This window comes from Paramormyrops kingsleyae, chromosome 5 (assembly GCF_048594095.1).
Source record: "Paramormyrops kingsleyae isolate MSU_618 chromosome 5, PKINGS_0.4, whole genome shotgun sequence".
Classification (NCBI taxonomy): domain Eukaryota; kingdom Metazoa; phylum Chordata; class Actinopteri; order Osteoglossiformes; family Mormyridae; genus Paramormyrops; species Paramormyrops kingsleyae.
The window spans coordinates 36,923,520-36,936,859 of record NC_132801.1 but is presented as its reverse complement, the minus strand read 5'-3'; the positions used below and the strand labels follow the sequence as shown (position 1 = coordinate 36,936,859).

Sequence of the window (13,340 nt, the reverse complement as noted above, 5' to 3'; positions counted from 1 at the left end):
GTTTAACACCGGAATGATACATTTCTATATTTATATCTGTATATATGTGCTTCTATATCTGTAGCACAAGCCAGTCTATTGCAGGAGCACATACAAAGTCATTGTCTATGGCCAACTTAGAGACCCCAGTTAGCTTAACTGCATGTAACTGGATTACAGGTACAAGCGCACACAACAGTGAGAACATCCATCCATTTTCTGTATCCACTTGTCAAATTCAGGATTCCATTTGCACCCACGGGCAATCTGGCAGCTCACATTCACCTTAGCATGATTTTGGACTGTGGGGGGAAACTAGAGGAAGCTCTACGACAACACAGGGTGAACTCCAAAACTATAAAGCTGAGGTGGGATTCGACCCCTGAACCGGGGATGCATAATACAACATCGCTATCCTACCCTACCTTGTTAATCTGAGTATGAGTTGTCTGTCTATTGATAATAACTACATTCTGCCTTGATAGTACATAGATAGCAATTACAGTCTACCTGCACTCAGATGCCTGTGTATACAGTAGATAATTTATGAAATTTAAAGAAAAGTCCATTCAAAGTCAAGCAGGTGTTACTAACCAAGTGAATTATTCTATTGCATTTTAACACTTAATTTCTGTCTTAATTTCTCTGAAAAATAACCACTACCTTTCTAATGTATAGTAATGATGGATGGAAAAGCTTTATGGATTGCTACAGTATTCAACTACTAGTCAGAAAGAATACGTCTTTATGAGCCTGGCATGTAGAACCCTCCTATTTCCATAATAAGTGTCAAATCTTGCATGACACACTAGCAGACACTGGCAGTAAATACGGATTCTGAGTCACCATACCTTCAATGATATGAATATCAGATGAAGATAAGATATGTGATGGCACAGAGAGATAAGCACATTCAGTTATGGTGTGATATTAGGTTATACTCTCATCTGTCTATCACAGGTCGGGGTATGTAGGTTTTCACGTAAGTCTCCAAACTTGCTTAGGGACATTTTATTTGCATATTTATTTTTACAGTACATTTGCTTGGAGTTTGGTTATAAGCAGAAAAATACCCAACTGATGCACAATAAACCTAGACTTTGGGCTAATTTGGTCACATATTAGAGTCCAGCAATAGTTATGATACAGAAGAGTGTGCGGACAATACAGTTTGCTTAAGGAAGTCAGTAAGTTAGTGATGTGTATGATTTTCTATGCCGTTCCTGTTTTACAGAAGAATAGGCTGGTGTTCAGAATAGACTCCCTGTTTCCAACTAGCCCCTTATGTGAGGCTACCTGCTGACCATAGAACTGTGAGCTACTGTATGCTGTCATTCTGTGTTGCTTACCTCAGGTCTGTAGTTTGCCTCATGGTGTCTCACTCTGTGACATTGTTGATATCAGCTATTTCTACCCGTATAGATGATCTGACTGACATTCTTTGACGCAAGTAATCAATGTAGCAATTCTCAGGAATTGATATTAGAAATGAACCAATAACTGAATATTCTTTGAAAATTCTTCCATCCTTGTGACAATGGAGACTGTTGATGGGTTTTTTTTTGTATATTTTCTAAATTGGATTCATCTGGGATTTAATCGTGTTTTTTTTTTTTTATACCACTCTGGTATCACTTTGATTTTGTATTATTGTTTTGAAGAAAGCCTTTAAAGACTTTTTTGCTCTCACTCTTGATGTGATAAAAAGCATCGCCTAACAGGATGTTGCTGCCGCTACACTATACCGTAGTGTAACAGCATGTCCACAGGGTGCCAGCGCCCTCCAAATTGCCGCGCGGTGCCATTTAAGCCACAGGAGTGCAGCCCCTATCACGGCCCTCCGCCTGCACCTCCTCACAGAGAGACCATGAGGAGAGCAAACCAAAGGAGGTGCTTTCTGGAGGTTTTCTCTTGGAAGACCACACTGCTTTTTTCCAAGCATTTTTTTTTGTCAGAAAAGCATCTCACAGCTAAACTAACCCCTAGTAACTTTAATCTGCTATAACAGGGATATTATCTTACTATGTTTGTGCCACGTGATATTTTTTATTTTGGCAGGGAGAACTTGACAATAAAAAGACTTGTTTGCACTGATCACCACAGACCAGGTGAGTTACTGAGCCACTGCTGACACATGTATGTTTCATCTGATCAATCTGACCAATCCAACACTTTTCATTGGCTCATTTTTAGCAGTTTGTATGTTATACCACATATTTTTCACTTGACGACTTTTGTTAACCAAGATTCTAAGCTTCATATTCAGAAGTGTATGTAATAAGTTTCCCATTCTTTCACAGTAGTTGTAATTGTATACAAATTCATGTGGTATTCTTTCTATAGTCCAGAGATGTGCAGTTAGGTAGTATACTTTCACATTAGCAGCTGTAACTAGCATGTTTTGGCAGCTATGATCAATTTCTTCTGTTCCAGATCAATACGGTCAACGGAGACGGTCACGTGGTACACCGTTGATCCTGGACATGAATAAGCCAGATACCAATATTATGGACAACAGTGAAGAAATCATTTTAAAAGAGTACCACCTGGTTTGATCGAGACAATCATGTCTAAATAAAAACACGCCATTTATCATTTATGCTTATTTATTATTTAAAATTAATTACGCTTCTGTACAACACATTTCAGAACAATGTTCCTCTACCAAACTTCATTTTTTTGTACACATTATTAAAAACCCAGTTTCTCCTTTGATAAACCCGAAGCCATACCAAGCACCTGAGAACCCCGTTCTCTGTATCATTCAGGGCTCCATTCCACGTGCTGTGAAACAGGGACGCCGATTCGGACACGTCAGGCCGACCCCGTTAACCGAATGCATCCGCTGCTCCGGTTGCGTTAAAATAAACCTGCTACTCACGAAAGCATCGACCGCTTTCATGCAGAGCCACCCTGCTCTGCAGCTTCTTTAATTAACAACAGCAATAAACGCTAATAAAGTACGACATCGACGCCGCTGGGTGGATATCGGGCGTTTCGAGACAGTTAAAAGTATGTAGCTATGTATGCATTTACATAGACACATTCATACGTATATTTACAAATATGCAAATATACACACAAAAAGTTATACTGTACAGAGTCGAAAGAGCAACATACTGTAATTGACAATACGTGTTACAGTTTCCTACCGTGAAGCACAATGGCGGAATACCTATATTGTTCGGTTATTTTACTCTTGCTAAATTTCCAAAACGTACCTTTCATGTCACTTCGTCCATCTAATCTGTGCTCGTTTATATATTTTTGTAAAACATTTTAAAATGTGTACAACCTAATTACAACAATAATAAATTGCACTAGTAATAATAATAATAATAATGATGTTATTAAAAAAAGTTTTTTAATTATCCAACTTTTTTCTTCTAATATCAGTTCAACAACATATTATTATTACTATATAAAAATGTTTGAGTCAGTGATTTTTATATACACATATATACAGTATAGTTCAAAAGTGTTAGACAACGAACATCTTTAATGTTAATATACTTTTGACAGGTACTATATGTGTATGCTTATGTATACAAATGCTTTGTACACTTTTTTCATGCACTCTCATACATATGTCATATATACAAACACTCAGTATGCTTGTCACAAAGTAGACCAATGTCTTCATGTTCTCACAAACATGGTATTAGTATTATTATTATTTTAATTTTTTCCCCTACACAAACATGTTCTTATATAGATTAGGGCAAAGTCAACATTCTTCACAGGCATTCTGTATATTCATATCAGTATGTGTTTATGTTTATTGCTCCAACAACAAACGAAATACTCCATGGCAGCATTCCTCTAAGGGACCTTAAAGGCGGTGGGCAGAGATGGAACAAGTAGGTTTTTTGGGCCATTTTATGCATGGCAGCAGGTTTTTTTTGTATCATCTTTTTAAAAAATAAAATAAAATAAAAAATCCCCTATCACAATAAAAATTAATTGACTAATTAATTTAAAGAGAAAACAAGTCCCTATGTCTGACTTATTTACATAATAAATTTCTTTTCAATTCAAGTTATTCCTGTTAATTTCCCTTGACATCCTTTGGTTAAGGATTGGATTTTCTTTTTGCACCAAAGTTACCCCCCTGCACCTGCTCACCCAAAGCCAGGCTTCTCTCTGTTCAGGTTCCATTTAGTAGTGTATGTTAGGTATACATCTTCAGCTATGCCATCCTCTTCTTCACATTACTGGTCTACTTTAGCTCCTCCCTAATGTACCTGCTGTTTCCCTCTTCATTTACATTAAAATATAGGTGAGCAAATCTTTTTCCTGAGGGCTTGAGCCTGGCAAATTTTACAGACCATGATTTAATTACCATCTAATTAATACCAAAACACAAGGCGAGGTGACATACTAGTCAATTAACTCCTTTGTTAAAGCAATTAGTAGCTGAGGTTGAGCAGCAGTAAGCAGAGCAGCCCTTTACGGGGTGCCTGGGCCCGGTCTCGCACAGTAGAACTCTAGGAGTACGAGAGGTGCGAGCCGTTTGAAATGTGAGACGTGACTGACGTGCTCCGACTCAGCACGGCCTCGCTGCCCCCGGCCCCCCCAGGACCTCCCCCAGAGGCAGTTCTCCTCAGGGGCTGAGGGCTATTCCTCAGGGCCATCAAGCTTGGGCCCCGGACCGCCAGGCCTCCTCCCCCACTGTACCCCCCCTGGGAAGAGGAAGAGGATGACGAGGACGGCGGGGAAGAGGAAGAGAGAGAAATGGGAGGTGGGGGGGGCAGTGGAGGGAGAAGGGCAAGGGACTGAGAGGAGGAGTGAGAGGGCAAGTGGTGGGAGTGGGTGTGAGAGTGGGATAAATGGCCCCCACCTCCCACCCATTCCGTCTCTCTCTCTCGCTCCCTCTCTCTCTCCCTCTCCTTCTCCTTCTGCCTCTCCCGCTCCCTGTAAAGCTGAGGGGTGCTCTGGTGATGGTAGTGTTGTGGGAGATAATGGTGGTGATGTGAGGATGAGGAGGAAGCAGTAGAGTGAGAGGTATGGAGGCTGCTCTCCCTGCTCATGGTGTGCAGGGAGGCCACGGACTCCCCCCTGCTGAAGGCCCCCCCGCTCCCACCGGCCGTGCTATTCTGGCTTCTCCATGAGTGCGGCGCCCCCGAGTTCTGAGGGTGTACCCCGTGCGTCCAGTGGCTGCCAGAACGGGGAACGGGTCGCGAAGGCCAGCCCCCCGAGGCACTGGGCGGGTTCGGGTAGCCCTGGTTGAAAGCCTCCGCGGGGATGCCTGTCAGCGCCATGTTGCTGAAGCCCAGCCGCATGCTCTCTGAGTCAAAGGCCTCGATCTCGTGAGCCTGGCGCTCCAGCAGGGTTCGGATTCGCTCCGAGCGCTCGTTCTGCAGCGAGAGCATCTCCTCCTCGATCTGAAGGAGATACAAGGTCATCAAAATAGGGCGGATGACGGTGGTGGCCGCTGACCTCGGCCCAGTCTACTCACCCTCTGTTCCAGAAGAGCCCGCCGAATAGACACCCTCTGCTCCAGGTCCTTGACCTCGCGCTCGTGCTGGGTGTCCGTGTGGATCTTGATCTTGCTCTGGTAAGCATTCAGCAGCTCCAGCTCCTGCTGCAGCTGCATCCTCAGGACCTGGTACTCCGCCTCCTGGGTCTCATCCAGTCGTAGCTGGAAAAGGCCAGATGGACGGGGCAAGACAGGGTTTCAATTGCATTCGGAATGCCAGAGACACGTAATTTCCTGCATTGCATCTTTCTCAATCCCAGTTTAATAAGTGTTTGTTAATTTTTTTTTCTAATTAAGTAACAAAGGGTGAATGTTTACTGTTCGGACAGCTAAGTCCAGCACCTGGCTCCAGTGCTCAAGAGCAGGGACAGCCATGATACTCAAACAGGTCCAGTCTCATCATGGCCTGCCATCCTTTCAGAGGACCGGTCCTGTACTTGGCTTTTAATGCCAGCCTGTTCACTGACCACATAGGAAATTATTTCCACATTTGATGTCAATCAGCTTATCAGGCAGTTCAATCAAACCACAGGGCAGCTACAGGACTAGCATGTGACTTTCTCACTATGTGATAGGTGATCAGGTCCAGACCGCAAATCCAGGTCATGCGGCTGAAATGTGGGCAATTTTATAAAACTGTTCACAAATCTCTTTCAAATGAAGGGCCACTGCATTGATGACTGGGAAAAAGGCTGACATTTCATCAGGAAACATTGAATACTATGTTGAACATGCCCTCTCTTCAAAAGCATAGCTGCACAAAGCTTTTATCTTGTATCACAGAAATGGCTGTCAAACCAAAAACCAGTTGAAGGTGGAAAAAGATGGTAAAAAAAAAATCCAGGCTGATGTGTGGAACATGAAGCATTATAAATCTTAATAAGCTTAATTACTTTTTTATGGCATGTTTTAATTAACCGCGACTGCAGTATACACATATAGTATGGATGCACCATTGGGTCAAACGTCTTGGGGTTCCCCGGTCTGACTGCAGGAGTGCAGTTTAATGTCTGCTTGCCTTACTCACAGCCTGTGTGGAGAGCATGTCGTTGATGGAGTGGTCATATTGCTCGGCCAGGATGGCCAGCTTACGGGTCTGTTCCTCCTTCAGCCTCTTCAGCACGGCTTTGTGGTCGGCCTTGGGCGTGCCCTCCAACAGGTGGTTCCTCAGCGCCTTGTACTGCCGTGTCTGGATCTTACACGTGTCCTGGAACTGACGCTTGATCTGCAGCTCTTTGGACTGCAGGGAGGGGGAGAGAAACAAAGGCGACACCCAACTTCGAATGATTATACCACGAGACAGATTCCCCCGACCCCCCCACCCCACCCCACAAGGCACAGATAAAGGTGAGAACACAATGGGCAGGGATGGGTGCTGCTTATACTAAAACTATGAAGGAACAACAATCAGTAACTGCCTGAGCTTCGGTAATTCAGCCAGCTAAGTGTCTGACTACAGAAAAGTGTCTCCGCACAGCCCTTGATAAATTAAAAAAGCTTTAAACTTACCTTCAAATAAAATCTTAATACCAGACTGTTCACTTAACATCAGTGATGATGCAAGGCACCAATTTTTAAAAGGCAAACAGAAAGTAGCAGGAATATGAGCAGAAGCATCCTATCGATTAGACGAACAACATTAATGTTTGTTGCAAACTTACAAATATCTATCATACATGCGCATACATTGAGGCATGTGGATGATGAAGAGATTCAGATGAAGGGGCCTTTATAAAATGAAAACTAAATGAGTATTAATCAGTGTTGTTGCAAAACTACTACAGGTTTGTGTGAAAAGAGGAAGAGGATGCAAAATGGCTGACTTAGTAGCACTGGAACAGGAGAGATCCTACTACTTTTATGATAATTCGTTATCAAAATGCTTCTATTTTTTAAACATTTTATGTTAAGTATCTAGTATAAGATTTGCACTAATTACCACACCAGACAAAAAGTAATTAAATAAGGACAAAACAATGGAAAGAACAAGACACACTAAAATGATATTTCAACAAAATTTATTTTGAGGGGGGGATGAAATATTATATGTCCTCACACACATTCACACACAGACAAATAAAGGGCAAAATAAATCAAATGGCTGCACACAAATGCAGGATCCACTTAGTTTACAAATACTGCATATATTATGTTATAAATTTATATTTTTATGCAATAAATTCTTAGACAAATCACAAGACATAAATACAGATCCTACACGACAGACATAAAGGGAACAAAACAAAATGAAAATATAAAATACATTCATTCATTCTTAACAGAAATGGATGTTCAATGCAAGATAGAGTCTCTTCATATTATTGCTTTCACCAGATGATTTGACATCACTTATAAATGCGCACTAGGGATTTATATAGAAATTAAATCAAATGTCCATCCTTAAGATTTACACAGAGACACACAATTATGAATCAGATGTAACTGAAATCTGTGTCAATCCCTGAGCTGGGAGCTAAATGTGAGTGATGGGCAGACCGAAGCCCTGGGCTATCAAATTAGCATTTAGTAGCACTTTTGCACTTTCAAATATATTAACATTTCAAGTTTTGAAACCCTTCTCCCCTGTAAAACATACCCATTTCTACATTCCCCTCCTCTCCCACAAGCATTTGTGTATCACTGTTCCACTAAGCAGTCTTGGGTAAATTAATTTACTAACCAATGGTGTGCAGGACTCCTAGCAGACATTGTGGGAAATGGACACGCACACACAATGTATATGCCTGCAGCAGCAGCAAAAGAGTGATTTACAGGAATTGCATGCATGTGCGTCTTTGTTGCCTGCAATACCTTCATTGTGGGGTGCAATACTTAACCTCTGCATAGTATTATGCAGTTTTTGTACTCACATTTCAGGGCTCCGCTGTTATCTTTGGTATGGTTGCTTTTGCACATGCAAGATCGACTGTTTAGACCATTTACAGACATTTTATTTAACTGCCAGAGAAAAACTGGTGAAACCAGTTTTTATATTATGCTCCCAAACTTGTTTGCATTGAGGAAATTCCTCAGGAACAAAAGCAAAATGAAAGCATTTTCGATTAAAATGCTTTGTTTTATGGCCAATCCTTCAAAATTAAAATGATTAATAGTGCAACAGGAAAAAAAACACTTATTTTAACACATTAAACGGCACACTCATCAAAGTCTCCCTCAGCATTCCCAATTGTACCACCCCCATCCCAACCAGCAGTCTTTTGTCTGACATTCTACCCTGTACCAGCCAATGAATTCTCCCACCTGATAATAAAGCAGTTCTTCCTATTCCAGGCCTATTCATATTCCAAACCAATGTCTCTTCCACACAACTGTTTCTCAGTCTCATGACAAAACACAGAGCAACAATACAAAATAAAACATTTAAAAAAAAAATAAAGTTAATTTAAGACTGTGGCTGGAAAGGGCAGCTGGGACAACGATTTTGAGGAGTTTTAGGTGAGCTATCAATGCATAAGAGAAGCAGAATGTAAAATGATGGACAATCACATGGGTAGTGGGAGCAAATTCACATTCTAACAACAAAAATGAAAAATAAAAGTAAAAGGTCAGGTTTGGGTTGCCTTACTGGACAGATCAATAAAACTGTATATAAAAGTAAGCAACACTTGCCTAAGTCACAGTTAATGAGATGGAATGGAGAGTTAAGAGCAGAGTACAGTATGGTACGAGACAGGACACCTGGTCCCAGGTAAGGACACCTGCAAGGCGAGGGGGCTTCTTTTCCAGCACACAGCCGCCTGATCAACCAGAGACTGCAGACAGCGATCGGGGGAAGAAACCTCAGCGAGCACGTGACACGGACAGTGCAGCATGCAGAGCACGACAGCACGCCCTGGCAGGCACGCTGCTTCACAAGCAGCATGGAAGCTGTACTGTGCCAATTAGTGTGTGGGTTTGTCTCCGTATTGCAGGGAATATGGAAAATGTAGTGCGTACTTTGATAAAAACTGCCAATCTGAGGAAAAATAGGCTAACACTAAATTCCGGTGTGGTACGATAAATAAGGATTAAACTGACAGTGCGAGACTAAAACCTCAAACAGTAAATCTTAAGACTTAAAAAAATAATGCACAGTCGCGGTGTTTTAAAAACCAACCATAAGAGAATAACCTTTAAAAAAGAAAACTTTTTGTAAAAGTTTTACAAGTTAAGTGAAAATGGAAGAAAACAGAGGTCATATTGCATGCATACAAAAGAACTGACATGCGTACACTGAACCAGACTGGCAGATAAAGAAACAAAATAATCACATTCCATAGACGCTTGGATTGTTTTCTCGCCTCCAGCTGGAGAGGAGCTCAACAAACCAACTACTAGTCAAGTACAACATTGACACAATGCAGCATATAAACAGAACAAACATATTCGTTACGGAACAAGACATTTGCACAGATGTCCTCTGCTGTCCCTCACCCTACCTCCAGGGGACAACCTTTCCCCTCAAACTCCTCCCCGAAGCGGTTCGTCTCAGACCAGACTCCCACCTCCCACTTTCTCTGATGATCCTCTCTCTTTCCTCCCTCCTCCTCCTCTCTCGCTCCCTCCTCCTCCGCTCCCTATCTCTATGCTCCCGCACCTCCCTGGGCAGAAGCCGTGGGAGCCTGCTGGCTCTCTCCTCCTTCAGCAAACCCAGGGCCCTCATTTTGCTCAGGTAACTGTGTGGCAGCTTCTTCAGGACACGGCTGGCCAGCCTGAGCACTACAGAATTGGCCCAGTCAGCAAGGAGCCCGATGGGCCGTCTGAGGAAGCGCCTGACCGACAGCAAACATTTGGAAGCTGCAGAGACTTGACTGTGCCTGGAGAAGTACTCCACGGGAAGGGTCCTGAGCGGTACAGGAATTTTAGACTGGCGTACCCCCCAGTTTCTCCCTGCTTTAGGGAACATGTCATACAAGCTTCTCTCTGTAAGCCCACCAAGAAGGGACTGACACAGGGTGAATAATGGCTTGGGAAGTCGGAACAGGACTCTGACCCAGAGGCGGTTGATTTTCTTAGGGGCATTCTGAAGGAAAACCCTCGCTGGTCGGACGATCAGGACGACGATAAGGTAGAGAGAGAGGAAAAGGGACGGCGAGCTGAGGAAAAAGGCTGAGACCAAAGCCACGGGGACGTAGTAGAGGCCAAGGCTGAGTGAGAGGCCTAAGCTGAAGAGGCCGCAGCCCCAAAGAGCGATGGAGAGGTAAAAGGCCAGAGAGACATAACAGCAGGAGCGCAGGAAGAGGTAGGAAAAGAAAAGGGCGAGGAGGACCAGCTCACCAGAGAGGAGCAGCGAGGCCAAGGAAGGGAGAGGAGGAGAGCGCCTCAGAGACAGGAGAAAGACGGAGAGGAGCAGGAGGACAGGAAGTGTGGGGTGAGCCGCGGAAGACAGTGAGAGCACCAAACAGACCGCGTGCGAGAAGATGGAGGGCAGTGAAGAGGGGGCGGGCGGCGGGGGGGGCGCGTACAGTGGCGGGGACTCCAGCTCCTCCAGGGAATCTGGAAAATAGAACTCGGAGAGCTCGTCGGCCTCCCGCTCCCCATGGCGCTCCAGGGAGCCAGGAACATGCTCCGAGGCACAGCCGTCTGCCACTCCCCTGCCCTCGTGCCCGTCCTCCTCATTTTCGGCCTCGGTGTCTGTTGCGCTCCCCTCGTTGTCCTCCTCCCACTCGGCCCCCTCGAGCGAGCCGACTTCCCTGTCCCCTTCTGACCACGTCCTCTCAGGCTGTGCCTTGCCCTCCTCGCCATGTCCATTGCTGTCCCTCTTTGGGGCCTCCGTTTCGCTCTCGTCTCCTCCCACCCCTTCCTCCTGGACCCTGCTCTCGTCTTCCTCGCTTTGGCTAGTCGGGCTCCCTACCTGTCCTCCTTCAGAGGCACTCCCCGTGAACGCAGTGCTCGGAGCTTCGAGGCTGCCCATGTCCTCGGACTTCACTTCACCCTCCTGCCCGGTCTCCTCCACCTCTTCCTCCGTCTCCCCCTGGTCCTGGTCCTCCCTGCCCTCCCCAGCGCCCCCCTCCGCACTCACTTTGAGGCTCTTGGGCTGCTGCCGCACCTCGGTGGCGTGCTTCTGCCGCAGCTCCTGCTCGCGCCGCTTGTTGTACTCCAGCTGGTTGGCCAGCTCGGTCTGGTGCTGCGTGCGAATCAGCTCGGCCCGCGTCCGCTGCACCAGGCCCAGCTGCCGGAACTCCAGCTCCTGAGTGGACTCGTGGTGCCGCAGTAGCTGGGCGCACTCCAGGTCCTTCTGGGTCTGCTTCTTATTTAGGTCCTGTAAGAGGAAGCCCAGGGAGAGGAACGTGAGGTGCGGGGGCTGGTGGTGAGTTGGCCTAGTCCCATCTGACCCAGGAAGGGGGCGACTCCAGAACTGGAGCATGCGGCTCAGCGACAGTCACGTGTTGCACGGGAGAGCGCGTCTTACTGTGAGGGACACTGAACTAATTCCGTGACGGTGAATCTATAACAGGGGTTCTCAAAGTCAAAAAACCACAAGTTAATTCGGAGCGAGCTGATAATGCACCTTATGAATCAATATGGTTAGCGGAATAAGGCTTAACATGGTTCGAAGTACAACAATGTAGAACCACCAACACATAACTCATCACAGTCCCTCCCCCCACAATGAAGTGATCAGTGAGCGTTAAAGTTCCCATTTTTGTTGTATACTGAAACTTATACTGAAGGTGTCAAACATATTAACATTAAAGTTAATGAAATGCTGTTTTATTATTTATTATTGGAAATTGTTCTGGACCTCTAACTTTGAACAATAATCTGATATGGACTTTTAATCAAAAAGTTTGAGAACCACTGGTCAATAATATCTGTAATTTTCTCATTGGATTTATTTTCAACATCCGAGTCAAATGGTTAAAATTCACCGTAGCGTAATCCAATGATTTTAGCTGTACAGTCAGTTACCTATATCTTGTGCTTTATGCTGGGAGGTCAGTAATTAATTATGATATTTATGTATTTTCATCTACCAAGGAAATCTATTCTGCTCACAGGAAGTGCATATTCTGCTTACACTTTCTTCAGAACTCTGAGATGTTACACATCAGATGGCAGAGCCCAAGACAGCCCAGGCTCCAGGTGGCGCTGTACCTCTCTGAGCAGGTCCTGCTCCAGGTTGTGCTTGGCCAGCAGCATCTTCCTTTTGTACTGCCTGCACTGCAGCTCGTAATACTGCCTCTGCCTGCGCAGCAGCCCCGCCTCCTCCTCCGCCTGCTGCTGCTGCAGACACTCCTTCTGTCGCACCAGCCATTCCTGCTTCTCTCGCTTCGGCGTCGACTGGTTCTCGTTCAGCTCCTGCAGATGGCAGCGGCTGCGGGTCATGCTGGAGATGGGGGCATGGCCCACAGAGCCACCCCATGCAGAGGGCCGCCCACTTGACGGCCCGCTCACACTAACGCTAACGCTGCCGCGTCGCGGGCAGATGTTTGCGGAAGCCAGCAGGCCCTGCCGTGAATGAATGCACACACACAGTCTCTCTCTCTCTCACACCTCTTTCAGCTGCTCCTTGCGTTGGCGGTACTGGCGCTTCTGGGACTCCAGCAGGCTGGCCAGCTCCTTCTTCTGCTGGTTCAGGATGTGCTGTTGGAACTTCTTTTCCTCCGCCAACGCCGCCTTGGTCTGTGGACACAAACAGGGCCGTGCTGTAGGAGGCGCTCTGGGTGGCCTTCCTGACGGCCTTCATCGGGGGCTCTTCCACTACAGTCACGGTGTGGACACAGGCCCCTTCCGAATCCAGTGTTCCCTCAATTTCCCTTCAGCCTACAAACAGACCATCCCTCACCGCACCTCTGGCACTCCTACCCTCTACAAAAACCCTTCTGATTCCGTTAATCTCCCCATCATCCATCATTTAAAGCTATGCCTTCCCTTAAGC

At 45.4% G+C, this 13,340-nt stretch overlaps 1 protein-coding gene across 3 annotated transcripts in view; it reads right to left on the bottom strand.

Moving 5' to 3' along the window:
* Positions 1–2,567: 2,567 nt before the first annotated feature.
* Positions 2,568–13,340, bottom strand: part of taok2b (TAO kinase 2b) — a 30,923-nt gene continuing 20,150 nt past the window's right edge. The window contains exons 15-20 of one of the 3 annotated variants that reach the window (XM_023791202.2): positions 12,956–13,084; positions 12,557–12,760; positions 11,481–11,720; positions 6,477–6,698; positions 5,438–5,620; positions 2,568–5,363 (exon numbers count right to left, since the gene is read on the bottom strand). In XM_023791202.2, coding sequence (XP_023646970.1) covers positions 4,467–5,363; positions 5,438–5,620; positions 6,477–6,698; positions 11,481–11,720; positions 12,557–12,760; positions 12,956–13,084 — 1,875 coding nt within the window. In that variant the 3' untranslated portion in view covers positions 2,568–4,466. Of the gene's footprint in view, positions 5,364–5,437; positions 5,621–6,476; positions 6,699–7,459; positions 11,721–12,556; positions 12,761–12,955; positions 13,085–13,340 lie in introns of those variants that run through there. The other 2 variants (XM_023791203.2, XM_023791201.2) reach the window with 2 other exon arrangements.